Source organism: Callorhinchus milii, unplaced genomic scaffold (genome assembly GCF_018977255.1).
Source record: "Callorhinchus milii isolate IMCB2004 unplaced genomic scaffold, IMCB_Cmil_1.0 Scaffold7, whole genome shotgun sequence".
Lineage (NCBI taxonomy): Eukaryota > Metazoa > Chordata > Chondrichthyes > Chimaeriformes > Callorhinchidae > Callorhinchus > Callorhinchus milii.
In genome coordinates this window covers 849,370-877,363 of record NW_024704748.1, presented here as the reverse complement: position 1 = coordinate 877,363, position 27,994 = coordinate 849,370, and the positions used below count along the sequence as shown (strand labels likewise).

General features: G+C 44.4%; 1 protein-coding gene across 3 annotated transcripts in view; it reads left to right on the top strand.

Annotated features, from left to right (window-relative positions):
- The first annotated feature begins 894 nt into the window (after positions 1–894).
- slc25a28 (solute carrier family 25 member 28) overlaps positions 895–27,994 on the top strand; it is a 56,909-nt gene continuing 29,809 nt past the window's right edge. Inside the window, exons 1-3 of one of the 3 annotated variants that reach the window (XM_042337121.1) lie at positions 895–1,225; positions 11,191–11,294; positions 18,652–19,124. In XM_042337121.1, the coding sequence (XP_042193055.1) occupies positions 11,270–11,294; positions 18,652–19,124 (498 nt within the window). In that variant the 5' untranslated portion in view covers positions 895–1,225; positions 11,191–11,269. Of the gene's footprint in view, positions 1,226–11,067; positions 11,295–18,651; positions 19,125–27,994 lie in introns of those variants that run through there. The other 2 variants (XM_042337120.1, XM_007909094.2) reach the window with 2 other exon arrangements.

Genomic DNA, 27,994 nt, shown 5'->3' with positions numbered 1-27,994 from the left:
CTCACTATAAAATGCATTGACTGCCCAACAGTCCTCCAGTTAAATCACTCGTTCACATTGTCACTGTGTGCAAATTGTCTGCTGAGCACCCACAAAAGACATAGTCACTAGATTCCCTCTGAAGTGCTTTGAAGCAATTCAATGTTATAGGCACTGGTCAAATGGACAATTAATTAATATTATTGTATTTAAGACAATGGCGGCCTGGAAACCGCTCCACTTGGGGAGTACTTTTGGCTCAGGAAATGTTGCCGATTGGCCTTTGAAAGCAATCAACTCTCTGTCCACCAAGTTGGTTTAATCAGCTATTATTATATCTGTCTGCAGTTCACACAGTGACTCCAGCAGTTACCCCAAGCCTTGGCTCTTGCCAACCTGCGCCTAATACTCCCCGGAATTCAGTAAGCAGGATGCATCCCTCCAGGGAGAGAGAGCGCATTCCATTCCAACGATCTATCTCTGGGATTTCCAGGTGTAGGGGGGATGCACGGAAATCTCAGTTTGGTCTGGAGACTGTTAAGCAACGGTGATGGGTTTCCGTGTGTGTCAGACATAAACGCAAGGGTTATTACTTTTATTGAATTAATATCCACTAATTATCACAGCAGCTAATTCTTTAAAAAATTAGGGCGGCAATTTTGTCCGAGATGTGTAATTAGTATCCCTGCTCACAGCAACCCAACCGGACCAAGCTGATAAGATACAAACCGAGGCAGGTGGGTGGAGTAAGCAAAGCTCGGAGTCAGTGTGACTCAGCACTTACAGAGAGCGAGAGAATGTGTGTGTGAGTGTCTTTGTCTGGGGTGTGTGGGGTTGGGGGGGTGGGGCGGGGGGTTTGAGAAGGAATTAAAAGTTCCATCGTGACCAACTTTGACGCAGGGGCTATTCATTACATTCTTATATAATTCTCTCTTTGTCTTTTGTGTCCCTTGTATCTATGTTTATTTTTCATGGTGCCTTTCTTTCTCTTTCTCTCTCTCTCTCTCTCTCGTTCTGTCTCTCTCAATCTCCTACCTCCCATCTCCCTCTTGTAGCCTCTCTGTGCTTATCTTATCGCTGCCAGTTCTCTCTATCGCTCCACACTTGGACCAACCGCCCAATGATGACTTAAAAGTCCTCTCTCTCTTGTTACGACCATGGTACGATTTGCATTTGTATAAAGCCCTTCACTTCTGGAGGACATTTCATAGTGTCTCGACCGAGCCTGGGGAAGGAAGCTGAAGAGGTGAGAAGTGGGGTATTAGTTGATATAGTTGTTAGTTTGAACTGGCAAAGATTAAGTCTTCAGGTGACCTTTGTCTATGTGTGTGTGGGAGGCAGAAAGATGGAGTCTGATGCAATGGAGTACCTGAGAGCAGGAGTGCAATGTTAGTATGCTGTGGAGGGTCGAGCGGGGGATGTAGAATCCTGCAGCGTAATGGTTAGAGCACTCGTCTCACAAGTGAGAGGACACATGTTCAATTCCTGGGCAGGACAAAACCTCAGGCAAGTTTCCTTACTCCACACACCTCTGTTTACCCAGCAGCAAGTAGGAATCTGGTTCTTAGTTGATTGGTGGATATCTTTCTGGGGATAATAATAATAATAACAAATTATAACAATAATTTGGTCATTCAATCCACGACTGCTTGTGGGACACTGCTGTGCGCAATTGGCTGTATGTTTTGCCCACAAAATATACAGTCAATTCACTTTACAGTATATTCTGTGAAACGCTTTGAGACGTCTCGAAGATGTAATAAAGCGCTATATCAAAGCATTATTATTATTATTATGGGAAGTTGAGTGGCTGGGATAGTTAGGGTGCCCAAGGTCCTAAAGGTGTCCGTGGAGGAGGGTGGGTAAGTTTGTGAAGGGTTTACTGCAGTGTTAAATTTGATGCACAATATCTAAAACCGATGAACCAACTTCACTATGTCTCTACATGTTGTTTGGCCAGGATGGGTATCAACCTGACTCTCAGCCCTCTTTGGGTTAGGCAGGATTCTGTGTGTGTGTGTGTGGTGGTGGACGGGTGGGGGAGAGAAATAGGCTTTATTTGGTCAGCCGAATATCTGACATATGCTGAAGCCTATCACCATGCTTAAGAGTGTCCAAACCAGTTAAGTTCCACCAGGTGTGAAATGTAAGTTTGTGTTTGGCTGCCAAATACATTGGAAATGTCCCTGTATCTGGAATGGGAAGTGCTCTCTCCCCAGGGGGATGTCCCCCCAACCCGCCGCTTACTTAATTCTGGAGAGTATTAGGCAGGCACAGTTTAGTGAGCAACTCTCTCCTTTCAACCCCTCTGCCCTGCCCGCTCCCTCCCTCCCCACTTACAAATCTCACCAAAATACCCTCATTTTTGATTGTGCTTACGGTCACCTCCCTGACCCTCTCCCCCTGGCTCGGTGTCAGACTCCGCCACTGTCAAGCGCTCCGAGAAACTATCCTGTGTAAAGGGTGAATTTAATGCAAATTGTTGGTGATATAGCCAAGGCTTGGGAATCTTAAAGTGTGTGTTGGGGTGACTGCTGGAGTCTAACCAGCTAAAACCAGCTAGCTTGCCATTGAGAACACTGGCTGAATTACATTAGAATACATTAGAATATACAGCACAGAAACAAGCCCTTCGACCCAACTGGTCTATGGTGGAGTTTATGCTCCACATGAGCCTCCTGCCCTTCCTCAACTAAGCCTTCAAGCATAACCTTCTATTCCTTTCTCCCTCATGTACCTATCGAGCTTTCCCTTAAATACATCTACGCTACTTGCCTCAACAACTCCTTGTGGTAGCACGTTCCACATTCCCACTACTCTCTGTGTGAAGACATTTCTTTTAACTTCCTTATTTGATCTATTTGTGATTATTTTATATTGATAGCCCCTGGTTTTGGTCTCCCCCACAAATGGAAACATCTTCCCTATGTCAACCCAATAAAACCTTTCATTATTTTAAAAACCTCTATCAAGTCACCCCTTACCCACCTCTTCTCAAGAGAAAAGAGTCCAAGCATATTCAGCCTTTCCTGATAGACATAACCTCTCAGTTATGGGATCATCCTTGTGAATCTCCTCTGCACCCTCTCCAGTGCCTCTACATCGCTTCTATAATGTGGGGACCAGAACTGCACACAGTATTCTAAGTGTGGTCTAACCAAGGTTCACCATGACTTCCCTGCTTTTCATTTCTATCCCTCTAGAAATGCCTGTTTTTCTTTTTTTATGACCTTATTAACCTGCGTTGCTACTTTTAGTGAATTGTGTATGTGTACCCTAGATCCCTTTGCTCCTCTACCCCATTTAGGTTTTTAATTCTCTAGTTTTTATAATTGATGGATTCTCCCACATAATATAATCCTTGCATTTGATACGGCATTTTATCACATCATCAAAGCGCTTCACAAAATTTACTATGAAGTTCAGTGACTGTATTTTGTGAACAAACACAGCAGCCAATATGCCCACAGTCATGGAGTGAGTGACCAATTTTATTTGGGGGATTGTTGGCCAGTTCATCGGGGGAGAGAGAGACTCCTTTCTCTTTCAGAATAGTGCATAATGGGAGTATTGAAAAAAAAATCCATCCTCTGTCTGAAAGCTTCAGTAACAACAAATTGCATTTAAATAGGGACTTTCACATCGGGAGGACGTCCCAAGGTATATTTTCACAGATAACGTAGCCAATTTCAATGGCTTAGAAGTGCCTTTAGAGTTTTGGTCACAAAATACATAATCACTCCACTTTACAATATATTCTGTGAAGCGCTTTGAGACATCTCAAAGACTTGATATGGCAAATGCAAGGATTATTATTATTAATAAGATTCCATTTGAAAAGTGTCCGTTCTTACTATATTTTCGCATCTTAAGCAATATGTGCTGTTCCTGAGATGTGAAGTTTTACAATTATATTTTTCTGTTTGTGACAACTTGTGGTTGTGTGAGGAGCCGGGAGATCATCAACTGCTGAATGCACTGACAAGAGTTGCATTTGCTGTACCTATGTGTATTAGCAGCACACACTGCAATCAGTTTGTGCACAGCAAAGTCCCACTAAACTTTTTTCCAATCATGTTGTGGATCTTTAACGTCCTTAACAGACACCGGTGAGTTTAATGTCTCATCCGAAGGACGGCATCTATGACAATACAGTGTGAAGGAGAGAGAGAGGGACACAGAGACCGAGAGAGAAGGAGAAAGAGGGGACACACAGAGAGTATGGGAGAGGGAGCGAGGGAGAGTTGGACATAGAGAGAGTACGGGTGTGAGGGGGGTAGGGAGAGAGAGAAGGGCAAGGAGAGAAGGGGCGGGGGGAACGGAAAGAGAGGGGGGACAGAGAGAGAGAGAGAGAGAGAGAGAGAGGGAATCACTTTAGCGCATGATGGGTGTCTGCCCATATTAAACCTTATGTGTTTGGCAGCTTTGGCATTTTATTTTACTTGGTTAAGGTTACGGTTGAAGATCTTCCTCTTCGAGTCTGTGCTTTCGGTCACCTGCCCCTTCAATCCCCACCCCCTCACCCCACCACGGTCCAGCGATCCTGTAATAAAATGAGCCAAACCGTGTGCCAAAAGACTGTGTGGTCCTGCCGATCACTGACAGCGGCAATCGCTATATCTTAATGAGGGGATTTCCTGCCTGGGCTCACACATGGAGAAGGGGGAGGCTATTTAGGGAGCCAATCCGCCTGGGAATGATTGCGCTGTTGAGTTTTCCCTTGCTGTAGTCTGTAGCCAAGTCCATTAACCTAAAAACAATCACAGAAGTTGCCGGGAACACTCAGCAGGTCAGGCAGCATCTATGGAGAAAGGAAAGTGAGTCAACGTTTCGGGTCCACGACTATGTTGAGTCCTGTAGCTCAGTGGTTAGAGCGCTCGCCTCGCAAGCGAGAGGATCCCGGGCGGGGTGAAACCTTAGGTAAGTTTCCTTATTCCACATGCATCTGTTTATTCAGCATTAAATAGAAACCCGGTTGTTAGTTGATCGGCGGATCACTTTCCGGCTGTAATAAAAAAAAATTGGCTGCCACGTTTCGGCCACAAAATACACAGTCAATCCACTTTACAGTGTATTCTGTGAAGTGCTTTGAGATGACTCAAAGGCATGATACAGGAGGAGTCCTGTAGCTCAGTGGTTTGAGCACTCGCTTTGCAAGCGAGACACCCGGGTTCAATTTCAGGCAGAGGGCGTAACCTTGGGCAAGTTTCCTTACTCCACACAGAGCCTAATAATAATCCCTCCAAAACCAAAAACAATAATAAGTTGGTCATTTTCAATCCACCGCTGTTTGTGGGACATTGCTGTGCGCAATTGGCTGCCGCGTTCGCCACAAATATACAGTCAATTCACTTTACAGTCTATTCTGTGAAGCGCTTTGAGACGTCAAGAAGACGTGAAAAGCGCTATATCAAATGCAAGGATTATTATTATGATAAGGTGCTGTATCTAATACAAGGGTTATTATTATTTGATAACTTGATGGGGGGGAATGAGGATGAAATATGCTTCATGACAATGCATAATAATAATAATATAGTGATAATCCTTACATTTGTTACAGCACTATAACACATTACTGAGACGTCTGAAAGCGCTTCACTGGGTTTCAGTGTAAAGTCTGTGTTCTGTAGGCAAACTTGTCCACAACAACAACAAATTGCATTTTCACATTGGGAGGACGTCACAAGGCACTGGACAATGAGGGGTTTGCACCTGTGCTGGGGATAGGGATCAGAAGGGATCAGAGGAGGGAAGATGCCCGAAGGCACGATTCAAAAGGAAGCTCTTGAGACAGTCCTTGAAGTAGGCAAGGGAGGGGTGAGGCTGGGGGGCTCTAGGATGGAGTTCGAGATGGTGGGGGCAGAGAGACTGAAGGCAGCAGGGCGGGGGACATGGAGCAGACCAGTGCCTGCAGAACGGAGGGAAGAGCAAAACCATGGAGGGCTTGAAAGGCACAGTCACTACATTTTAGTGTGTCCCTTGAAGCGCTTTGAGATGTCCTCACAATAATGAAAGGTGGTCGATCGGCACGGCTTATTATTAATCCAAGATCCCTCACGCTGTTGCCCTTTCTCTCTTATATTTAACGAGCCTTTTTAATGACAAGAGAGAGAGCGAGAGCGAGAGAGATGGAGGCAAACCTGATAACTCCAAGGTCAAGTTAAGTTCAGAACTAGCCTGGGGAGCATTTCCTTCCCTGAGCCACAAAATGACTGAACTGAGCTTCAAAAAAAGTCCTTCCTCCTCTCTCCGCTCTCAATGCCCTCTATAAATCTCTGTCAGACTCACTGAGCTATAAGAATAAGAATAATAATCCGTGCATTGATGTAGCACCTTATCTTGTCTTTGAGACATCTCAAAGCCCTTCACAGAATATATTATGTATATTGTGGGCAAAACATGGCAGCCAACTGCACACAGCACTGTCCCACAAACAGTCTTGGATTGAATAATGAAATTATTCGTTTTTTTAAAAAAATTAAGGGATTATTACTCCTAGAAAAATGATCCACCAATCAACTAACAACCGAGTTCCCACTTACTGCTGGGTAAACAGAAGTGTGCGGAGTAAGGAAACTTGCCTAAGATTTCGGTTCGCTCGGGAATCGAACCAGGTCACTCGCTTGCAAGGCGAGCGCTCTAACCACTGAGCTACAGGAGTCCACTGAAGCCAAGTGGATCCAGAGGCCTTTTTTTTTTGCTGCTTCACCCTTGCCAGGTTCCACTCACACTCTGTCCTCTGCCTCACACACACACATACACACACATGCACAGCAGATTGATTTCACACACTTCACATCCCCATAGATCACACTCGGGCTTGTAACTGTTCTCTGGTCAAGTTGCACATAGAGTTCTGTACCGTTCCGGTCACTGTGACACAGGCAATGCAGTCGAGAGCAACGAGGCTGAGCCCATTGTTCGAGGAATGAGCTATGATGAGCAACGATTAGGCAAAGCGGGCCTCGTCACTCTCAGAGGGACCTTTATACAGGGGCATAAAATGTTAACTGGGATTTGAGAAAGTAAACCCAGAACTGTACTGTTGGATGTAATGATCCAATGCAAGCAGAACAAGAGGGCATACTTTACACCAGGAATTTTAGGACAGATACCATGAAGTATTTCTTTAGCCGGGGAGTAATTAACGGCGGGAAGAGATTGCCAGGAAGTGTGGGTGAGGCTGAGACACTTTGGAAAAGATAATTAGATGTTGGAATGGGCTGGAAAATTCCTCTTTATCTGGATAGAACACGTTCTCCCCCACACCCACTTAGCCATGGGTGAGGTCCTAGGGCGTGTGTGTATGGGGTGGGGGGGTGATGTAACTGCTGAAGTTTAACCAGTTAGTGTGAGTTAATTAATCAATGCATCAATTAATAATAACAATAATAATCCTTGCATTTGATATGGCACCTTACCACGTCGTTGAGACGTCTCAAAATGCTTCACAGAATATATTGTAAAGTGGAGTGACTGTGCATTTTGAGGGAGAAACACTGCAGTCAATTGCACACAGAAATGTCCCACAAACAGCCGTGGATACAGTGATCAAATTATTTATTATTTTTATTTATTTTTGAAGGAAGTATTCCGGGAAAGCGATCCATCAATCAACTAAGAACCGGATTCTTACTTACTGCCAGGTAAACAGAGGCGTGTGGAGTAATAATTGGAGTTAGATTCTTTAGAGCAGAGAAGGTTAAGGGGTGATTTGATTGAGGTGTTCAATACAGTAGTGACAGATTAGACAGTGGATGACTCTTCCCTCTGGTTGAGAGATCATTACAAGCGTAAGAACCTTAACATCAGAACTCAGCTAGTAGTTGGGTTAGCAAACATTTCCTCACACAGAGGGTTGTGAAGGTGTGGTGGGCTCGGCCCCAGGGAGCTGTGTAGACTGAATCAATAGAGACATTTAAAGAGATTTAGGTTGCAGACATGTTATTGGGTGTGGTGAAACGGCAAGGCTTTGGGATTAAAAGACCTTCCAGAAGGTAATATACTGGTGGAACAGCCTCAATGGGCTGAATGGCCTTTTAATGCTCCTGTTTTCCTCTGTACCTATGATTGTAGAGGTGAGTGTTGTACCTCACAGTGTCTTTACCCAATGGGGTAATTTAGGAGCTGAGGAGTTGGACTCTCTCTGACTGTCCTGTTCCGTTCTTAAGCAGGGTCCAAGGTGTAGTTGGGTTAGGAAACATTTCTTCAAGCAGAGGGTTACGAAGGTGTGGTGTGCTTGGCCAAGCTCCAGGTGTTCCATTGCCAGGCGTGTCAATCAAGGAATTGGCTCTAAGGTGACAGCCTGGTAATGGAATGTCGGAATCGAGTCCGCCCTCTGTGTGGTCTCTGGTTTCTGAGCAGTATTCCAGGGCATTGCTGATGACAGCACAGTCCAGCCTGGCACATGGCAGGACTGGGGGCAGCTACTGTTTAACGCTGCAAGCCAAAGCCCTAACCGTAGGGTGGTCCCAGCTGGACAAGCAGTAGGAAAGCTTGCCGGACAGCAATACCAATGTGTTTTAGCTGGTTAGATTCCAGCAGTTACTCCAATGCACAATCTGGGATCCCCAAGCCTTGGCTCTTGCCAGCCTTGGCTCTTGCCAACCTCGGCTTAATAACGTCTGGAATTATGTAAGCAGGATGCAGCCGTCCAGGGAGAGAGAGCGAGAGAGAGAGAGCGAGAGAGCGCATTCCATTCTGACAATCTATCTCTGGGATTTACATGTTGGGTGGGATGCCTGAAATTCTCAGCTTGGTGTGGAGACTCTTACTCATGGTGATGGGTTTCTGCATGTCAGACACCCGGCTGGGCAAATTTTTTTTAAAAAAATGGTCCTGTTCTGAGCTCTGTGGTCACCAGTCTCCGGGTAGGTAGCGAATCAGAAATCAAACACAATGTTTGTTTACTTCCTCTCTGATGGCAATCCTTTTTCCCCATCAGTGTTGAAAGTGTGACGGGCGCCATTTCCCAATTTACAAATTGGTGATGTAAGCAAACGCAGTATGTTTCTGGTCATTGACAGGTTTCAACAACGGGTTTCCTCCCCGTCACTTTCCTGCTGTTCTCAGCCCAGTAAACACTGTTATTATGTGTTTGTCACCCTGACCACAAAATCTTAGGCAAGTTTCCTTACTCCACACGCCTCTGTTTACTCAGCAGTAAGTAGGATCCCAGTTATGAATCAATTGGCGGATCGCTTTTCTGGGGTAATGATCTCTTAAAAATTTGTTTTAAATAATTGTGCTGCTGTGTACGATTTGGCTCCTGTATTTCACCCACAAAATACACAGTCAATCCACTTCACAGTATATTCTGTGAAGCGCTTTGAGATGTCTCAACGATGTCATAAGACCCGATATCAAATACAGAGATTGTTATTATTATTGTTCCCACCATCTCTTCGACCCTCCCCCTCTCTCTATGATCTACCTCAACAACAGCAGGATTAGATGCCACAACTGGGGGGGTGGGGGGGGAGGAATAGGGAGTAGGAGTGAGTCAGGTTTTTAGACGTGACATGAAGACAGCTAGAGAGGGGCTGAGATGGAGAGTTTCTTCCAGGGTCAAGCGTGCAGTGACTGATCTGACATCTTTGTTGTTCATGGCATCTCTCGGCTCGTGCCAGTGTTGGAGAAGTCCAGTGTTCAACATCAGACCCATGAGAGTATCCCTGGGGTTTGAAGAGAGAGGGGGAGTATCATCTGCAAACTTGGAAATTGTCCTCCCTGTACCCAAGTCCAAGTCATTTATATAGATCAAAAACAGCAATGGTCCCAATATCGATGCCTGAGGGACAGCACTGCAACTTCCCTCCAGTCAGGAAAACAACCATTCACCACCACTCTGTGCTTTCTGTCTCCCTGCCAGTTCTTATTCGCTGCCACTGACCCTTGTATTTGGGCTTCTATTTTGCTTACAAGTTTGTTATGTGGCACTTTATTAAACGCCTTTTGAAAATCCATATAAACTGTACGAACTGCACTACCTTTATCCACCCTCTCCATCACTTCATCAAAAAACTCATTTTCAGGTTTGTTAGACATGATTTGCCTTTAACAAACCTGTGTTGACTGTCCTTTATTAACCCATATTTTTCTAAGTGAAAATTTATTTTTTCCCGGATTAGAGTCTCTAGAAGTTTCCCCACTATTGACGTTAGGCTGACTGGCCTGTAGTTACCGGGTTTATCCTTCTTCCCCTTTTTGTACAGGGGGGGAACATTTGCGTGGGCCAGATTGAAGTGTGGGAAGGGTTGGTGTGGGCGAAGGAGAATGGTGAGAATCTTACAGGTCCAAGTCAGGAACTTCCAACTCGCCTTGGAGCTGCCCTCCTAGCGCAGGTCAACAGGATTCTGTGAGACACGCAATCCGTTCCAGAGTGTAATTGTGGTTTCTATCCATGAAAAGGGTGCCCAGAGAGAGACTGAGAATGACAGAGGGAGCTCGCTGATTCTGCAGTGGACTGGCTACTCAGGATTTGCCCTTGTGATTAGCCACCAAAGGCCCACGCCCCCACACACAGACTGACCGACGCCGTTATTTTACAGCAGTAAAGTGGATAGTCTGTGACCCTGTAATGTACACTGAGAATCCTTTACCTAGATTATATAGACTGCACAGCACAGAAACAGGCCCAACCAGTCTGTGCCGTGTTGGCATGCCACATGAGTCCTGTAGCTCAGTGGTTAGAGCACTCGCTTTGCAAGTGAGAGACCTGAGTTCAATTCCAGGCAGAGGGCGAAACCTTGGGCAAGTTTCCTTACTCCACACGCCTAATAATAATCCCTCCAAAAAAAAACAAACAAAAAAAACAATAATTAAATTGGTCATTTTCAATCTATGACTGTTTGTGGGACATTGCTGTGCGCAATTGGCTGCCGCGTTCGCCCACAAATATACAGTCAACTCACTTTACAGTATATTCTGTGAAGTGCTTTGGGACGTCCTCCCGACGTGAAAAGCGCTATATCAAATGCAAGGATTATTATTATTATGAGTCAGGCATCAGAAAGGAAGTGTCAAAACAAAACCATTTGCCAATGTAGGTGCTTTCCCCATGATGTAATTCTAATCTGTTGATTTGACTGATTCACGTCCTCATGATAAAACCATTGTCATTGAAGAGAAAAATTCACAGTGTCGAAAGAGGGAGAGAGGGAAAGAAATGAAAGTGACAATCACAAAATATTCCTTCATGCAGAACAGAACAAACAACATCTGGACATCACTGTTTGGGAACGCAGACGCCACAGAGAGCCTGAGACGGACTGGGAGCCTGAGCGGGATGGAAGGTGATGGAAGTGACAGAGGTAGGATTTATGAAGGGGAGGGATTTTTTTTGGTCAGCCGGGTATCCGACACAAGTGCTTAAGGAGGACCTTACAGATCCCGTGGCCCTATTATAAGAGAATGGAGTTTCTCTCTCCATGTACTGGCCGACAGTACCCCCATATATAATTGATTATATCTACACTTATGCAATTTGTTACTTCATGGCTGTTTCATAGAATCATAGAATTATACAGCACAGAAGGAGGCCATTCAGCTCATCATGATTGTGCTGGTTCTTTGAAAAGAGCTTCCAAACAACCCCGCTCCCTCTCTCTCCCCATAGCCCTGATCAACCCCACTCTCTCTCTCTCCCCATAGACCTGATCAACCCCACTCCCCCGCTCTCTCCCCATAGCCCTGATCAACCCCACTCCCCCGCTCTCTCCCCATAGCCCTGATCAACCCCACTCCCCCGCTCTCTCCCCATAGCCCTGATCAAACCCACTCCCCCGCGCTCTCCCCATAGCCCTGATCAACCCCACTCCCACTGCTCTCCCCATAGCCCTGATCAACCCCACTCCCACTGCTCTCCCCATAGCCCTGATCAACCCCACTCCCCGCTCTCCCCATAGCCTGATCAACCCCACTCCCCCACTCTCTCCCCATAGCCCTGATCAACCCCACTGCCCCGCTCTCTCCCCATAGCCCTGCAAACTTGTCCTCTCAAATAATTATCTACTTCTCTCTTAAAAGCTGTTATCAAATCGGCTTTCACCAGCTTTTTAGGCAATGCACTGTTTGCGGGAAGTTGCTGTGCACAAATTGACTGCTGATTTCACCCACAAAATACACAGTCAGTACACTTCACAGTGAATCCTGCATAGCACTTTGAGACCTTCCGACAAAGTGATAAGGGCTACATCAAATGAGAGGATTATTATTTACGTATTTTGTAGTGACCTCCTTTAATGCAGACAAAAGCATTTTGGGGTGAGGAAACTGTTGTGCTTCTGAAATAGTGCCACCAGTACATGCTGGATGGATGGGGCTAGCATTCTTTGCTGTAATATCTCTTTCCATGATAATAGCCCAATGTTTGTCCATTTAATCCACTTCATTGTTTCCTGCTTCTTGTGTTTGATGGTCATTCTGTTCATAATAAAATTCCACAACTTGTTAATGGCCCGTTTCAACTTGGATGAATTTTATCTTTCCCCTTTGTCTCTGTCCAGGGGCCCTATTCAGTTCACATGAAAGGTTAGCCCTGAAACTTGAATTTCTTTCCTCTTGTGGGTACTAATTGAACTCCTGTACATTTTCACCATTTCTGTGATTTTTTTGCGGCCTGGGTTTGCCCCACTCGGCTCTTGGGAAGCTTATTAGTCAGTTTTCCCCATGACAAGCTTTCTTTTGTCAGCCGAGTGTCTGGGATATGCGGAAACCCATCACCGTGCGTAAGAGTATCCAAACTGAGAATTCCATACATCCCACCTACAGATGGAAATCCCAGAGATAGATTGTTGGAATTGAAAACGCACGCTCTCCCTGGAGAGATGCATCATGCTTATCTAATTCCAGAAACTATTAGGAGCAGGTTGGTAAGAGCCAAGGTTTAGGGACCCCAGAGTGTAAGTTGGGGCAACTGCAGAGAGAGAGTCGGCTCAATTCTGACAGTTAAGCTCCAGTTAGGTTTGAATACTCTTAAGCATGGTGAAGGGTTTCTGCATGTGTCACACACCTGTCTGACCCCCAAAAAGGGTGCTGTACAAATGAAAGCCATAGAACGCTGTGCTGGTGCCAGCTTCCTAACTTGGAGCTACCTCACTACTCTAATCCCAATTCCCTGCTCCCTTCCCCATATCCTTTTGTATTGTTCATCTTCAAAATGTTTACCCATTTCGCTTTTAAATGTTATGGTCTCGCCCTAAATAACTATGTTTGGCAAAGCACTCGATGTTCCAACAGCCCAGTTTGGATCAGTTGATAGCACTCTTGTCTGCGGGTCAAAAGGTTACAGGTTCACATCAGTGATTGAGCTCTCATGGCGGAGACAGACATCCAGCCCTGTACTGGAGTCTGTGTGTGTGTGTGTGTGTGTGTAGGGGGGGCCGGGACAATATTTGAAAAGAAAAGGGAATTTCTCCTAGTATCTTGGCCAAATGAATGGATCATGGTCCTTTGTGGGACTTTTGTTATATCTGTGTATAACCCAAATAGTAGTGAAGTAGTTGGAGTTATTAAGTTAGAATCATAGAATATTAGCACAGAAGGAGGCCATTTGACCCATCGTGCCTCTGCCAGCTCTTTGGAAGAGCGACCCAATCAGTGCCCCTTCCCTCCTCTTTCCCCTTGCAATTTTTTTTCTTTTCAAGGAGCCCTCCAATTTCCTTTTCAAAGTTGTTATTGAATGGACTTTCAGGAAGTGCATTCCAGACTGTAACAACTCTCTGCGTGTAAAAAAAAATCTCCTCATCTCCTCTGGTTCTTTTGCCAATTACCTTGAATCTATGTGCCCTGGTTACAGACCCACCTGCCAGTGGAAACAGTTTCTCCCTATCTACTGTATCAAAACCATTCATAATTTTGAACACCTCTGTTAAATCTCACTTTAACCTTCTCTGCTCTAAGGAGAACAATCCCAGCTTCTCTAGTCTCTACAAAATTCTCTGGATTCTGGAAAGTTTCCCATTGATTGGAAGATTGTAAATGTACACCACTATTTAAGAAGGGTGGGAGAGAGAAGATGGGGAACTATAGACCAGGTAGTCTGACATCACTGGTAGGAAAAATTCTTGAGTCCTTAATTAAGGATGTCGTTATGGGATTCCTGGAAGACCATAACACGATTAGGCAGTCAACATGGCTTTACAAAAGGGAAGTCATGCTTCACTAATCTTTTAGAGTTTTTTGAAGATGTATCTAGCAGGTTAGATAGGGGGGAACCAGTAGATGTAGTATATTTAGATTTTAAAAAGGCATTTGACAAAGTGCCACACAAAAGGCTATTGCACAAGGTTAAGGCCCACGGGATTAATGGGAACATATTAGCATGGATTGAAGAGTGGCCAATGGGTAGAAAACAGAGTCATAAACGGGTCATTCTCGAATTGGCAGGAGATGTGACTAGTGGAGTGCCACACGGATCAGTGCTTGGGCCTCAGCGATTTACAATTTACATCAATGATCCAGACGAGGACATTGAATGTAACGTATCTAAATTTGCGGATGACACTAAACTCGGTGGGAGAGTAAGCTCTGAGGATGATGCAAAAAGATTGCAACGGGATATAGATAGGCTCGGGGAGTGGGCGAGTAGGTGGCAGATGGAATTTAATGTGGGGAAGTGTGAAGTTATTCACCTAGGTAGAAAAAATAGAAAAACAGATTATTTTCTAGAGGGGGAGAGATTAGATAGTGTTAGTGTTTAGAGGGATTTGGGTGTCCTTGTACACCAGCCTCAAAAAGTTAGTTTGCAGGTGCAGCAAATAATTAAGAAGGCGAACGGCCTGTTAGCGTTCATTGCAAAAGGTTTAGAGTACAAGAGTAGGGAAGTCTTGCTGCAACTGTATAGGGCTTTGGTGAGACCGCACCTGGAGTATTGTGTGCAGTTTTGGTCTCCTTATTTAAAAAAGGACATACTTGCCCTCGAGGGGGTGCAGCGTAGATTCACTCGGTTAGTTCCTGGGATGAGGGGACTGACCTATGAGGATAGGCTGAATAAACTAGGGCTGTATTCTCTAGAGTACAGAAGAATTAGGGGAGATCTTATTGAAACATATACGATTCTTAAAGGGCTGATAAAGTAGACACTGAGGGTCTGTTTCCCCCAATAGGAGAATCTATAACCAGGGGTCACGGTCTTAAAATTAAGGGTCAACTTTGTAGAACAGAGTGGAGGAAATATTTCTTCACTCAGAGGGTAGTGAATTTATGGAATTTACTCCCCCAGAAGGCTGTAGATGCTCAGTCCTTGAACATCTTCAAGGCTGAGACTGATAGATTTTTTAAAATAGAGAGATTAGGGGATATGGGGATAGGGCAGGTAATTAGAGTTAGGTCTGAAGCTCAACCATGATCTTATCAAATGGCAGGGCAGCTCGAGGGGCCGATGGCCTACTCCTGCTCCTAATTCTTATGTTCTTATGTACCCCCTCCAAAGCCTTGACATCCTTCCTAAAGTGTGGTGCCCAGAATTGGACATTATACTCCAGCTGAGGCCAAACTAGTGACTTATAAAGGTTTAGCAGAACTTCCTCACTTTTGTACTCTGTGTCTCTATTTATAAAGCCAAGGATCCCATATACTTTTTTAACAGCTCCGTCAACCTTCCTGCCACCTTCAAAAACCTGTGTATGTGAATCCCCAGATCTCTCTGCTCCTGAACAGCTTTTAAAACTGTATCATTTAGTGTACATTGCCTCTCCTCATTCTTCCTTCCAAAATGCATTACCTCTTACTTTTCTGCATTAAACTGCATCAGCCGTGTCTTCCCATTTCACCAGTCTGTCTATATCCTCCTGCAGTCTGCTACCATCTTCCTCACTGTTTACTATAGTCACAAGTTTTGTGTCATCTACAAACTTTAAAATTTTGCTCTCTACACCTAAGTCCAAGTCATTATGTACATCAAAAAGAGCAGTGGACCTAATACTGACCCCTGAGGACACAACTGTATATTTCCCTCCAGTCTGATAAATGACCATCGCCACTACTCTTTGCTTTCTGTCTCCCAGACCATTTATATTCATGCTGCCCACTACCCCTTTTAACCATGGGCTTCAATTTTGCCAACTAATAATAACTAGTCTATTATGTGGCATCTTAACAAACATCTTATACACTACATCAACTACACTACCTTCATCAATCTTCTCTGTTATTTCGTCAAAGAACCCAATTAAGTTTGTCAGACACGATTTGCCTTTAACAAATCCGTGTTGACTGTCATTAATTAACTTATGTTTTTCTAAGTGAAAATTTATTTTGTATCGGATTATAGTGTCTAGAAGTTTCCCACCACTGATGTTAGACTGACTGGTCTGTAGTTACCAGGTTTATCCCTCTCCTCTTTTTTGAACAGTGGAGTAACATTTGCAACACTCCAGTCCTCAGACAGCATCCCGATATCCATAGAGGATTGAAAGATTGTAGCCAGAGCCTCCGCTATTTCCACCTTAACTTCCCTCAGCAACCTAGGATGCATCCAATTCGGACTGGATGACTTTTCTACTTTGAACGCTGCTAACCTTTCCAGTACCTCCACTCTATTTTTATCCTATCCAATTTCTCTACCTCCTCCTGCTTTTATGTGATATCTTCTTTTGTGAAGACAAATGCAAAGTGCTCATTCAGTAGCCTCAGCCTTGCCCTCTGCCTCCTAAAAATGTTAGCCTTTTTGGTATCTAATCGTCCCAACCTTTGACAATCCTTTACTCTTTATTTGTTTATAGAAGAATTCATGTTACCCACCAATCTTTTCTCATACCCTCCCTTTGCACCCTCTTATTTCCTTTTCCAGTTCTCCTCTGCACCTTGTGTTTTCTGCTTGATTCCCTTAATATATTTTAACCTGACATTTATCTATTTCATTTTAATCCCATTTTTCTTAGTCCAGGGAGCTCTAGCTTTGGGTGTCCTCAGGGATGTGTTTACTCTGTACCCTAACTATCTCCTCCTTGAAGACCTCCCACTGCTTGTTTACCATTTTACCGTCAAATTAAAAATTTAGTAAATTTGAGTCCCTCCAGGGAGAAAGTGTGCATTCGATTCCAACAATCTGTCTCTGAGATTTCCACGTGTAGGTGGGTTCTCAGTTTGATTTGGATACTCTTAAGCATGGTGATGGGTTTTCGCATGTGTCAAGATACCCAGCTGACCGAAAGAAAATAGATAATAAGAGTTGTTGCATTTCCTACAGCAGCTTATCGCGCTGTCGAGACGTCTTAAAGTGCTTCACTGCAAAGTGTTGTGACTGTGTGTACTGTATGTTGGCGGCAGCCAGATTTGCAGACGGCAACATCGCCCCCGAGGGACCAATTTTTAAAAAAATAAATGTTATTAAAAAAAATGTGGCCAGAACATGTAGCCAGGGATCGGCTACGATTTATCCGCAAGAAGTCCTGTAGCTCAGTGGTTAGAGCACTCGCTTTGCAAGCGAGAGACCTGAGTTCAATTCCAGGCAGAGGGCGAAACCTTGGGCAAGTTTCCTTATTCCACACAGAGCCTAATAATAATCCCTCCAAAACCAAAAACAATAATAAATTGGTCATTTTCAATCTACGACTGTTTGTGGGACATTGCTGTGCGCAATTGGCTGCCGCGTTCACCCACAAATATACAGTCAATTCACTTTACAGTGTGTTCTGTGAAGCGCTTTGGGACGTCCTCCCGACGTGAAAGCGCTATATCAAATGCAAGGATTATTATTATTATTATTATTAAGGTCAAGAGAGCCTTTGCGTATCAGTTCCATCATGTGTTTCCTGGCGAACGGGAACGTTGAGCAATGCTGTGGTCTACTGCCGGGCAATGGGGACGGACTCGTGCAATACGAACGTGGGAAACGCCAACCATCACAGCGACAACAATTGCACTTCTTAACGTACTGGGGGAAGTGGGGCAATGTGTGCGCTTTCCCCCCTCGGTCCCTCCCCCACTTCCCACCCGATGTTGAGATGGATTGCAACACACCCCTGAGCCATTGAGCACGTGACCGCCCAGCACTGCCACAACCTAACTCGCTGCCCGAGCCGAGAGCGCCGAGCACGGGACTTGGGTTAGGTTGAGCGGCAGCGGGCTGGGGGGGAAGGGGGAGGGGGGAGATATCGCGCATGCGCAATTGGTTGCTGACCGAACAGGATGGGGGCGGGGCGAACAAATCAACCTAACCTGCTGGCGGGGAGGGGGGGCGGGCGCTGTGGCTGACTGACGGGCCCGAGCGACCAATAGAAAAGAGCCGCGAACGGTGAGTCGGGAGGAAAGGTCGACCGATGACGAGGAGGGGGGGGCGGGACGCTGGCCGGCGCGGCTCGCTGATTGGCCGGCCGGGGTGAGTGCGTGTTGGGTTGCGCGGCGCGGTTCGAGCGCGGAGGGCGGTTGGGAGAAGCCGAGCTGCGTCACACGCTGCCCTGCCCTGGCGCGGGCTCCAGCGAGCCAGGCGGCACCACCAGCAGCAGCAGCGGCGGGGCCCTCGGCGGGATGCGAGGGAGACGTTAAAATCGAGGCCGGGGGGTGGTGGGGCGGAGGGGGAAGAAGATTTAATTTCGAGAGAGAGAGTATATAAAAAAACCCGCCGCCGCTGAGGCCGCGGGCGGGAGGTCGGGTCGGGCCGCCAGGAGAGAGCGGGAGGACAGCATTGTTGTAGTAATAAATACAAACCCAGACGTTTCTCGACAGGCAGTTACTGCTCGATGGAATTTGAAAATGAAGGCGGCGTGAGGATCGAGTTGCCGGAGCGCAGCGAGGCCCTCAGCAACTCCAGCGCCGGCGGCCACAAGGCCAAGAGCGGCGGCGGCAACGCGGGTAACGTCGTGGTCAAGGCCGCCGTCACCAGCAGCAGCAGCAGCAGCAGCCCAGGCCCCGGCCCCGGGGTGGCCGTCCGCCAGCCGCCACCTTCCTCCCTCCCGTCGGCCGCGCCGCTCTTCGACATCGTGGTGAAGCCTCCCCCGCCGCCCAGCCGCCTGCTGAGTATTATGGACAATTTGTCGGATGAGCACAGCAGCAGCAGCAGCGGCGGTAGCAGCAGCAGCAGCAAAGAGCCCGAGTACGAGAGCCTTCCCCGCAACGCGTCCACCTCCACTCACATGATCGCCGGCGCCGTGGCCGGTGTCATGGAGCATTCCGTGATGTACCCCATCGACTGCGTCAAGGTACTCACTCACTGCAGCGCACACAGGAAGGGGTCTGTAACGTTATGGTCACTCGCACTTACTTTGCAAAGGACCGCCTTACCTCAGTGCCCGGCAGCTGGAGAGCTTACTTACCTTCACGTGTTTTCGCGTCTTGTTTTTACTGTGCGGGTGTGTGTGTGTGTGTGTGTCTGTGCGGAGTCCAGCTTTGCTGTCACGTCTCTGTCTAACGCTAATCTGCCCATAGCTAAAAGCGAGATCTGTCTACAGATGTACTGCTTCGTTACAAGGACGAGAGGTCTGACTTACACACGTGTTGGTGGCTGTAGGTGGACTATGTTTGCTAAGGCAAGAGGTCTCCTGCACACACACACACACACATGCACTTATCTAACTTATTCTGCTTTTGCAAGGGCAGGAGTTTTACGTTTTGCAATGGCTAGGTTACTTATTTGTGAGTGATATACACACTGGAGCGTTTTATACCTCTCTCCAAACTTCTTTGCAAAGACGAGCGTTTTCTACACGCCACTATCTAAACCTAAGCTAACTTTGTAAAGAGTTGAGAGTTTTGCGCACACAAATATGTAACTTATTTTGGGAGAAGATTTTCTTAGTTCAAAGTGCATTAACTTTTATTGNTTTTTTTTAAAAAAAGTCTGATGCTGGCAGATAAGTAGTGNTTTTTTTAATGACTCAAAAGGGGATTTGGAGGGGCTTATACCTTGCGTCTTGTCTCACACACACACATTTCTCCTACCCTCTCCACCAACCCTCAAAACCCATATGTTTGGATCAGCGATTGTCAGTTTGGCTTAAGGGATTTTTGAATGATAATAGGATGCACTTTTCTTTACTTTTTTTAATGCTAAAAGCTATAGCATTTTTGTTAGAATATTTTCCTCTCTCTGTACCCAGTTTGAGCAGCGCATTGGAGGACCAGATTGACACCAGTATAGGGGCCTATGTTTAATTTTAACCACCTGAAGTTCACAACTCTTACCAGTGACACAATTAACATTAATGCTTGTTTGGATTGCTCATCATCTGTCACACTGTATAGTTATATTTTAGGAAATCGGGAACTTTTTGTTTGTTTAGCATCATAAAATTAATTTGTTTCCTACATGGGTCACCTGTAACTCGAATGTATCATAGATGCAAATTAGTTTTGCATTCAATGGGAACTTGTAAACTTATGTATCACTTCCTACTTCACTCCAAATGCCACATTCCGCTGATAGACCAGGAGCATTTCAGCAATGCACAGTATAATATTCCAGTAGAAGGAATCATTCAGGGTCATTTTATTACTGAAAGCAAACTTCGATTTGTTTATTAACTAATCACAAAGCGCCCTGGGATGCTGGCAGGTGTGAAGGACGCTATATAATGCAAGTTATTTTTTGTTGATTTCAGCTCAGCACCCCAAATATTCAGTGTAGTGTCATCAACATTTTATGACGATGACAGCTACATGTGGTTATTCCACTTTGTATGGGTGCTACTACTTTGTTTGTTCCTCAGGTAATCTATGACAGAAAATGTGTACCAAGACCTTTTAATGGCAGTGCCACCTATACTCCAGAGATGTCCATTACCGTATACAGTAAAAGCAGTGCCTTTTTATCAGTTTCAGTAGTTGTTTGCATGTTTACTTGTAGGATTTTTTGAGTCTGCTGTGTTCTTTTGTGCAGTTCAAATGTGCATTTTTTTAATATTCTATTTGTGTCCAAGCTTTCAGAGTTAGGCCTATGAATTCTGTCCTTGAATGGGCAATTCGTCTCCACGGGGATAAATATACCACTTGTCCAGCTGTCTGACAAAATCTAGCTAAAATATTTTTAGGGTTTTGCAAGGATCCAAAGTGTGTGTCTGCCTCAAAGAAATTCCCACTGTTGCAAGCACTCGTTCCATTCCCTCTCTCCCTACATGTAAAACCAGCTGATGTGGCCTTTGGTAGGATGTGCAGTTTGAGGATAGTTCTAACAACCTTTGATATTTGCTTTCTAGAATCTCGGAATGTTTTTGGTTCTGTTATGTGCAAGAGTGAACCAAACGCAAACGTGCCAAAATCTAACAGGATAAGTCAGGAGACAGTAGGAATACTCGGTGCAGAGCAGCACGTTCTAGGTCCATAGCTATCGACCCAGCACTTGCTGGGAAGCGTTTCATTGTGAATGGTGTAAATCACCTTGAGTGTGACTTTGAGCAGTTGTGCAGCCTGTGTGCCTCTGATCTTGTAATTTGTTGTGTATGGGAGAGACTCCCTTCTACTCCTACTCCTTGGGCAACTCCCACAATAAGCAGTTGACCGCTTTATTGAATTTTTCTGGATTTTCTTCATTAGATATAAAATCGGAGTGGTTTGTCTTCTACATGGTTGCATCGTAATTGCACAGGCCACAGTCACTGAAATGCTACCTAAGCTCTCTTTAACACAGTCCATGCTTGTTTGGCCATGCAGCTTTTACATAGGTTAATGAATTTAATATCAAATGGTGCTTTGATGACTGGAAATAATAGTGGGCAAATTAAAATGTGAGGGTAGGAAGTTCTGAGGGTGTGGGTAGGAAGTTCTCTTCAAACAACATTTTGTAATTTGAGCCTCTGCAGTTTTTATCAAGCAGATGCCAGGCAGTGCTGTAAATCAATTGACCATTGCTCTTGGGTTGATTTGCATGATGTGCTTATAGAGATTTTAGTTGAACTGCACAGAATAATTGGGGCAGAGAGGAAAAAGTGAGTGAGGCACAGTTCCACAATTTGTTCATGTCTAGAAATAGTACCTTGTGTATTAAATTAGATCTTGTTCCTGTTAATTTCTCTCCTGTCAGGCTCTCCACACACACCCCCACTCCGCGTTTATGCAGGTGGCTAAGAGGGTAAATGGGCCAGGTGGATTGGAAGTGAGCCATTCAGTTAAAGTCTCGGATTCAATTCTTGGTCTATTGTGAGTTGGCTGATCTTTTGCAAGTATATCTTGGCTGCAAGATCTCGACAGGGAGTGTCAAAGTAGATAGAGTTTCTTCCTCTGACTGCAGTTTAGTGACTTGGTCTGATGTGCTACACAAGGACAGAATGTGCCTCAATTGTTGTACCCCCTTCCCTGGGTATAACTCAGTTGTGAGGGGTTTCTGCCCCTACCTCCACATAGCTCATGTCCAAGCTCACACATAATGAATAGCTATATATTGAAGACTGTTAGCATTCTGTGTATTCTGTTGATTTACTACCTTTAGAAGTGGTGGGGCAGAAGGTAACAGAAGTAATTATTGGGAACTGGAACTCAACCTTCTAAAAGTTTTTTTTCTTTGGCGTAACCTTTTCATTACTGGAGGCACGAAGAATTGCAAGTCATTGTGACAATACAATCTGTCACACATGATTCATAATGACAGAGTTTCTTTTAAGTATTGGTTATTTTGCATAAGATCCTCCTAGAATTGTTATGTGGACTTTGCTTGCTCGTAGAAGAATGGAAATTATCTTCAATCACAAATAATAATAACCCTCCCATTTGATATAGCACCTTATCATTTCTTTGAGACGTCTCAAAGCGCTTCACAGAATAACTGTCAATTGAATTGACTATTTTGCGGATGAAATTAATCAAACTCTAGTGCTTTAAGTCTAGGGAGGACTTCTCTCATGAGAAGCTCTGTTTTAAAAATGAGTGTTTTACTCCTTGTGACAAAATTTAGTATTGAGTGTTTTTCAGGCAGGGATATAGGTACAAGAGAGAAGGATATTAGGAAGGTGTTCAGACAGTGGCTGAAAGCTCTGCCGCCAATGGTTGGAAGGAAAATTAGAGCTGGGAGAGATAGCAGAGGTTGCCGGGAGCAAAATTGTGAAGCAATTTGAAGATCTGGATAAGGATCTTGAAGTAAATCCAACAAGGGGACTGGAACCAGTGGAACCTTGTGGGGGAAAATTACAGGCTGAGGAGTTAGGTATGAGCTGGAGTTTATAAATGGCAGAGCTGGCAAGTAGAGTGTTGAAGGAATCTAGTGTTGCGCTGACTAAAGTCTGAATGAGAGTTTCGGTAGTATAATTAATTTGTGTGTTTTGAAGCATCCACGGAAGTTTACGATTGACTTTCAAGTGAGGACGTCCCAAAGTGCTTCACAGAACACACTGTAAAGTGAATTGACTGTATATTTGTGGGCGAACGCGGCAGCCAATTGCGCACAGCAATGTCCCACAATCAGATTGAAAAATGACCAAATTATTATTGTTTTTGGTTTTGGAGGGATTATTATTAGGCGTGTGGAGTAAGGAAACTTGCCCAAGGTTTCGCCCTTTTTAAAAAAAAATTGGTGTATGAGTGCTAGTAAAGAATGTTAGTACAGTAAAAGTCTGATCAGTATAAGTCATACGTCTGCCCAAGTCCTGTTCAAGAGTTCATACTTTCCATAAGTTATATTAAATGTATGGTCACAACTTGTGTGAGGTTTACTTGTCATCCAGATCATCATTTATACATGCAGGTCTTTCAGAGTGGGCATTACCCTGTAACAGCGTGGTACAGGAGCTTGCTAGAGCTACTTAACTATGCTGTACTGACACTTGCATGCAAAAAAAGTCTCTTCGTGACCTCCAAGGCATATTTTCTTTCTAGAAAGATAACTTGGGTATGTTTTCCATCCAGTAATTACCTCCTAAATCACAGACTGTGATTGCAGAATGCTCTCAAGCCTTGCTATCATGGTTCTCAGCTAAACCTCTCAGATTATTGCTCTGGGTCCACTACTTGCGATCTTTCATTCAGGGCTGGTGCAGTACTTAAAGGTTCTGCAGTGTAGGATGATTATTTTCAAGCATGTTTATTTACATCTTAATGTGTGATCTCTGCTTGACTTAAAACTCAAGCCTGCTCCATTTTATTTGCTTCCATATAAGTGCAACTTGTTGGTGGTTGAGAGGGCATGGGCTGCAGAGTTCTGGATAATCTGCATCACATGGAAGTTGTCTTCAATCCCAGACACCAAGAAAAGTCACACAAAATCACGCTATCCATGGGCATTTTCTTTGCTTCAGTTTTTGCCTTGAAACATTTATCGTTCTAAATGTCTAACTTTGGAGAAGAGAGAATCCGTCAACCTCCTGAGAGCGAGTCAGGGAAAAATCAATTGAAAGTCATCCACACAGAGCCGTAGCTCATCCTATGATTGTTTAAAAAAATTGACATCAATACAGAGCACTAGCATAGAGTTGTTTTGCGTGTAAAGGGATACGATAGCGCTGTTATTTTGGTTTGCCTCGGCCCTTATTCTCAAAACAAATTTTGTTTGCACGATTATGAAATCCTATGCCATAAATAGAAAATCGCTTCACTGAAACTGTTGTGAATTGGCTACTAATGAAGGGAAACCCAGGTTGTCGCACCTTTTCTATTTAACCCCACACTTGCTCAGTATTTCATTACTAGAACTATCTTATTGAATTGTAAGTTCTGCACTAGCTTTTTTGCACAGAGCATTTATTTGCTCTCTTTCAAATAAATCCTTTTTACCCTTGTAATTTCTAGGCACTCCAGAACGCTGCGACACCTAAAGAGCACTATATAAATGAAAGTTGCAGTTTTTTTTCCCCTCCCTTGCCTCCTGCAAGGCCTCTCTCAAGATCTTCCTCTTCACCCTCCTACCCGGCCCTCCACCCCTCTTGAGCCCAAACCCTGGGGTGAAATCCTTAATGTCCACCCCCTTTGGATGCCCTCTGATGCGAAAGGTGCTACACAATTGCAATTTGTGGTTGTCTCCTCTAACATACAGAAGGTCTGGGGGTGATCACCGGCTTCTGTGAACTTCTGTTCAGCTGGGTGCAAGGTAAATGTTTCCCGTCTGTTGCAGCCTCTCCTTCCTAATGGGGAGGGGCCTTGTTTTTAAGGCTTGAATTGTATTTCACCTCTATATCCCACATATCCTCTCCCAACCAGCCTAAAAGGCTTTATCTAAAACACAAGTTTTAGATGTCAATATTAATTGTTTTAACTTGAAGGGGAAATATAAATACCTTTCCTGGATTAAAGAAAACTCTCCATCTGATAAATGAAAACCTTGATTTAAAAGTCACAGTGGACAAAATGATCGGTGGTATGGTCCTAGCAGCTGGGTATTGCAATGTATAATTGGTTACTGCCTACGGTTTTAATGGTGAATTCAGATACACCAGAACCTGACCCTTTCCTTTGCATCTTGCACTAAATGACCTGGATAACGTTCGGAGGGAGCTCTAGCTAAGGAACTCGGGATGAGGACAATTGTTGTGTTCCTGGCATTGATTTGGGCGTCAGGTAGTAAGTTATCACCTTATTACAGGACACCAGTTTCATAGAAGTCAAGAAAACCAGTTCTGACTGATGTAAGATAAAATAAGTCTGAGGCCTTAATCTTTAGTCCTAATGTTTTTTAATGTTGGAATCATGGCTGTTTAATATTGCAATAATTTGAGCCTTGAAAGCCACCAATCAGAACTTGGCTGATGTTACAACTCTCTTGTAAGGGTTCCATAATTCGAGGCTAGAATAGTTATCTAGGGCAAATCCCAGGAAAAGCTGTTAAATCTCAATATTTTCAAGTGAGACCCATGGAAATGTTATTACATAATCTGTTATGCTGTAGCACTGCATCAGTAGTCAGCACACAGACTGTAACATTGATGGCTATTATTGTGCTCTTTCATAACATGTTTGTGTGATTTCCAAAGATTGATCTGCTTTATAACAATGCTGTATGCGATCTTGAGGCCAAAGGACTTACAACAGTGGCTTTTAATCACAGGTGATATTTTTAACTCGCCAGAATGAGACGTTTTAGTACGGTTGGATGTGCAGTTGTTAATGATGGGCCTCTCAAACTTTCATCAGAATCCTCAGATGACAACTCATTGTTGGACCCACTTCGGTCAGTCACTCACCTGCGTGGCTGGCGCAAGCACCCGGCGTCCCGCCTGCGCGGCACGTTATGAAAGAGAACAGTGTGTGTGTGTGCGTGTGGCTAGCATGCTGACAGTAGATGAAGTCTAGTGAGACCATGTTAACACGGCAGCTTTCCATTCAACACTTTACCCAAGCAGGTCTGAAGGGCAGCTTGTGCCAAAGCCATGTAACTGGTTCTGTAACTGGTTTGTAGGAAATGAGGAAGAGCAGCTTAGGGTGACTGCTTCCTTTAAAAACTTTTAAAAAATTGTTTTTGCCAAGAAGTGCTTTGTTTTCTGACAAGCTCGCCAAGAATCTGAATCACCAAATCCTTTGTGCTCTAATGTACACCAGCATATTGTGCCATTAGCTGTTTTGAACGAAGGAGACTGTTGAAGGGTTCTTGTGTATTTTTGGGTCAAGGGATTGAAAGTTGTATTCAGGAAATGTGAGTAGACCCAGTAATATGAGCTTCAAACCCAGTGTGAGCAGATCTTGCTTGACATGTGGATCAGGCAATGTTTCCATCGGGAGATTGTGGCGCCGATGTTTAATCAGCCAATTTTTTTTCATTGAGAGCAAGTTGTGCCTTTTACACAGTTGATGTACTTAGTCTTTGTCTCCTTGCAGTAAGAATGGGGAGCTATCTCGAAGCAAACGTCAGGAGGGAACTGGGTGCTAAGAATTCATCAGTCTGTGTCGCTGGCTGGCTGCCAATAGGGAAAATTAGAGCCCATTCTCTCCATGGCAACCTCCTATTTCAATGAGTGGAGGGTTCGCACAATGCTCTTTAGTGCAAACAGACAGGAGCATTATTTTCTTGACCTGTGAAATGAGTATTTTAATGTTCATCCAAACTGGACTCCAGATTTAATATCTTTCAGATTTTGGGGGGTATGCATTTCTCTCTATGTGCCACTCAATCTCTCACTTTTAGGGCACCTTGTAAATGTCAGCTTCTCAAAGTGCTTCACAGTAATTATTATCATGTGTAGGGCCTTTTTTTAAAAAAAAATTGGCAAACACAACAGAAATTGAGGACACAGCAAACCCACAAACAGACACGAAAGGCAGATTCATCCTGGGGGTTGTTGGCTAGACAGACGTATTACCAACTGAGCCAAACTAAGACACAGAGATGTTACTGATTGGGGTGGGGGAGGGTGCTGATCAACTTAACGAATGGAGTGGTATGTCAGATCATATCATGTCGAAGTAAAGTTTGTTGGCGGACAAGAGAGTGGAGAAATACCTCCCCCCACGTTTAAAAGAAGTGTTTCTTAACAAAATATCCTCTTGTCAACTTTATTTCTGCTCCATGTATCTTGTATCTGTTCAATGTTGTGGATATTTACATATTTGGAAATTGCGGATTTTCTTTTTTAAACCTACAGTATAAGGCATATGTTTGTTTAAAATAACGAGTACAAAACATTCTCGCAGTAGATTTCCTTTATTTTTTCAACAAAGACTATTATTCTTGTCCAGCTGATAACGTTATCTCTATTGTGCTCCTACTGTTTCAAATTCAATGTGCAGATTACATTGTAAAAGTTTTGGCTGAGCTAAAGTTACAGTGCTTTGAAAAAATGAGGGCAAGATAGAGCAGTGTACTATCCCTCAGCTGTAAAGTGTTCCATACTAGAGTTAAATTGAAGTACAATAGAAAAACATGTTGTGACCTGCATTTAATACAAGAACATTAATGACTCTTCTTTCTGCCTCCCCCCTAACTGGCTTGAAAAACCTAAAGTGAATTATGGTGGAACTGAAAAACTTAATTGGGTCCTAGAATGGTAGTGAGTGAGATGGTATACAGGAGTAATCACTGGTTATTGTTTCAATCACTGACCGGTGATATCGTTGTGCACAGAAGCCAGCCAGCTCCATCGACGCATGTCGTTCTAACTTTCTACAGCTCAATGTAAAAACTGAGGCTCTTTCGCTCGGCTCCCATCTCAAACCAGGCACT